Source organism: Phalaenopsis equestris, unplaced genomic scaffold (genome assembly GCF_001263595.1).
Source record: "Phalaenopsis equestris unplaced genomic scaffold, ASM126359v1 Scaffold000347, whole genome shotgun sequence".
In the NCBI taxonomy this organism is placed as follows: domain Eukaryota; kingdom Viridiplantae; phylum Streptophyta; class Magnoliopsida; order Asparagales; family Orchidaceae; genus Phalaenopsis; species Phalaenopsis equestris.
In genome coordinates this window covers 116054-118837 of record NW_018164789.1, presented here as the reverse complement: position 1 = coordinate 118837, position 2784 = coordinate 116054, and the positions used below count along the sequence as shown (strand labels likewise).

General features: G+C 43.2%; 1 protein-coding gene across 1 annotated transcript; it reads left to right on the top strand.

The window, feature by feature from the left end:
• The first annotated feature begins 358 nt into the window (after window positions 1–358).
• LOC110025993 (7-deoxyloganetin glucosyltransferase-like) lies at window positions 359–2093 on the top strand. Its single transcript, XM_020726723.1, has 2 exons — window positions 359–937; window positions 1024–2093. The coding sequence occupies exons 1-2, from the start codon at window positions 436–438 to the stop codon at window positions 1959–1961; spliced, it is 1440 nt and encodes a 479-aa protein (XP_020582382.1). The 5' UTR covers window positions 359–435; the 3' UTR covers window positions 1962–2093.
• The last annotated feature ends 691 nt before the right edge of the window (window positions 2094–2784 follow it).

Below are 2784 nucleotides of genomic sequence, written 5' to 3'. Positions count from 1 at the left end.
TATATATATATAATCAAGTGCACCTAGTAAGTTATTTTGCCCTCTCTTGAAGTCTCACTTTGCTCTTTAAGCTCGCCCTCCCATATTGGATTTATGGGGACAATTTACCCTCCTAAAAAAAAGAATATCCACCCCTGCATATATGATAACTCAAAAACTTTTACTGACAAATCATCTTCTCTATGGTAATTTTTCCTAGATATAAAAGATTGCGGTGGTATAAATTATAAATATAAATAAAAAAAATGTAGGTGTTAGATATGTTAATACACAAGATTCGGATGCTATGCTTGTCAATGCGACTTTTATTATAAATTATTTCACAATATCTAACTGCGTTTAAAAATATATAAATCCACCAAGTTCGTACTCCATTGCCGTGCTCATTCACAGGAGACAGAGGAGGGAGAGAGGGAGAGAGGGAGAGAGCGATTGATGGGTTCCCTTGCAGCAGAGAACCACCATGCCGTGTGCATCCCATATCCTGCCCAAGGGCACATGAACCCCATGCTTAAGCTAGCCAAGCTTCTCCACAGCCTCGGCTTCCACATCACCTTCGTACTAACAGAATTCAACTATAACCGCCTACTCCGTTCACAAGGCCCAAACTCCGTCAAGGGCCTTCCCGACTTCCGCTTCGAGACCATCCCCGACGGCCTCCCCATTTCCGAAGATGACTCCACGCAGGACGTCCCCACCCTCAGTGAATCCACAACAAAGAACTTCCTCGCCCCTTTCTGCAGTCTCATCACCAAGCTCAATGAACGTTCCCCTCCCGTATCGTGCATCGTCTCTGACGGCGTGATGACCTTCACCCTGGACGCCGCTCAAGCTTTCGGCATCCCAGAGGTCCTTTTCTGGACCGCCAGCGCCTGCGGTTACCTCGCCTACCTCCACTATCAGCACCTGCTCGACCGTGGCATCATTCCGCTCAAAAGTAATAAGAGCAACAAATAATTAAACATAACAAAAATTTCAGTCTCAATTTTTATGTGCTTGATGAGAAATATGGTTTGAATGTAGGTGCGGAGGATATGAACAACGGCTTTCTTGACACCCGGGTGGATTGGATTCCGGGGCTTACTGAAGGCATGTCTCTCAAAGATTTTCCCTCCTTCATCCGCACAACTGATTCCGAAGACATCATGCTCAACTTTGTGTTGCGCGAAACTAGTCGAGCCTCCATGGCCGATGCCATCCTAATCAACACCTTCGAAGATCTCGAAGCTCCGGCGCTCGACTCGCTGCGGAAGATCCTCCCTCCTATGTACGCCATCGGTCCGCTCTCTCTCCTTGCTCGCCGCACTATTTCAAGCAAAAGCCCTCTGGCTGACATCACTGCCAGCCTATGGAATGAGGACAATCGGTGCCTCCTTTGGCTAGACAGTAAGCCGCCTGAGTCTGTTGTATATGTTAACTTCGGAAGCATCACTGTGATGACAAATGAGCAACTAATCGAGTTCGCGTGGGGGCTGGCGAACAGCCGCTACAATTTTCTTTGGGTTATCCGACCTGACCTTGTGAAAGGAGAATCCGCGGTGCTGCCACCAGAGTTTATGGAGGAGATTAAAGAGAGAGGACTAATGACAAGCTGGTGCGTGCAGGAAGAACTGCTTACACACCCGGCTGTTGGTGTCTTCTTGACACACTCAGGCTGGAACTCGACGCTAGAGAGCTTATGTGGCGGCGTTCCCATGATTTGTTGGCCTTTCTTTGCAGAGCAACAGACGAATTGCAAGTACGCATGCACCGATTGGGGGGTCGGGATGGAGATTGACAACAATGTGAAACGGAATGAGGTGAAGGAATTGATAAGGGAGATGATGGCTGGAGGAAAGGGAAAGAAGATGAGGGAGAAAGCCGTGGAATGGAAGGAGAGCGCTGCCAATGCCATTGGTCCCAATGGCCGCTCCGCGATCAACTTGTACAAGGTAGTGAATGACGTTCTAAAAAGAAATTAATTATAAATAAAATATACGCTAAAAGCCGTTATATTGTAACTGCATACATAAAGTTTGCAGCCTAAAATAAGATTTGTGATGATATTGTAAACTATTTGGATATGCCATTTAGATTTCCCAAAATATATCTTTTGTTCAACGAAGTTGAACTAGTTTATGTGGTGTCAGTTTTTTTTTCTTTTTTTCTTCTTTTTTATGCTTTTTAATGTTAGCGGCCTCATGTGCTCTAGGAAATGGTAGAGAAGATGAAGAAGGGTGATGACGTACGAAATAGAAGAAGAGAGAGAAAATATCTATTAAGAATTTAAGATGTTCATGAAATACCAAAAAAAAAAAAAAGTCTGATGTAATTATTTGAGAAGAAAAAAAATTCTCTATCTCTCATATGGCCTCTCATTTACAAATTTAGGTTATTTCCAGGGACGATTATATCAAAAAATTATTGGATTAAAGAGAGAAAATATATCAAAATAATAATAATGACGTAGCATGATATGCATGAGTATGATCCACGATGCATCATATAGTTTAATGATATTCGTCGATGTGGTAATCTGTCGAAGTCTCCCCGCCTTAGCTAGTTAAATGATCAAACAAACTTGTTGAATTGACTGGGTGGATTGCTTTAGCTAGTAGGTTGATTGAGGGTACGTTTGGGGCCGCGGTGTCGTGACAATGCAGTACTGCACCGTAGTTTTGTCTGTTTGTTACACTACATTTTAGCAGCTTTTTTAGAAGTTACTACTGAAATCTATGTTTTCCTATTGGTAGGTGGGGTGACAATTTTCTAATTGTGGTCTGACTTTTTCATATATATATATCG

Coding starts and splice junctions, on each gene's coding strand:
- LOC110025993 (XM_020726723.1), top strand. CDS start 436: ATGGGTTCCCTTGCAGCAGAGAACCACCATGCCGTGTGCATCCCATAT. Junction 938..1,023: donor TGGCATCATTCCGCTCAAAA/GTAATAAGAGCA, acceptor GTTTGAATGTAG/GTGCGGAGGATATGAACAAC.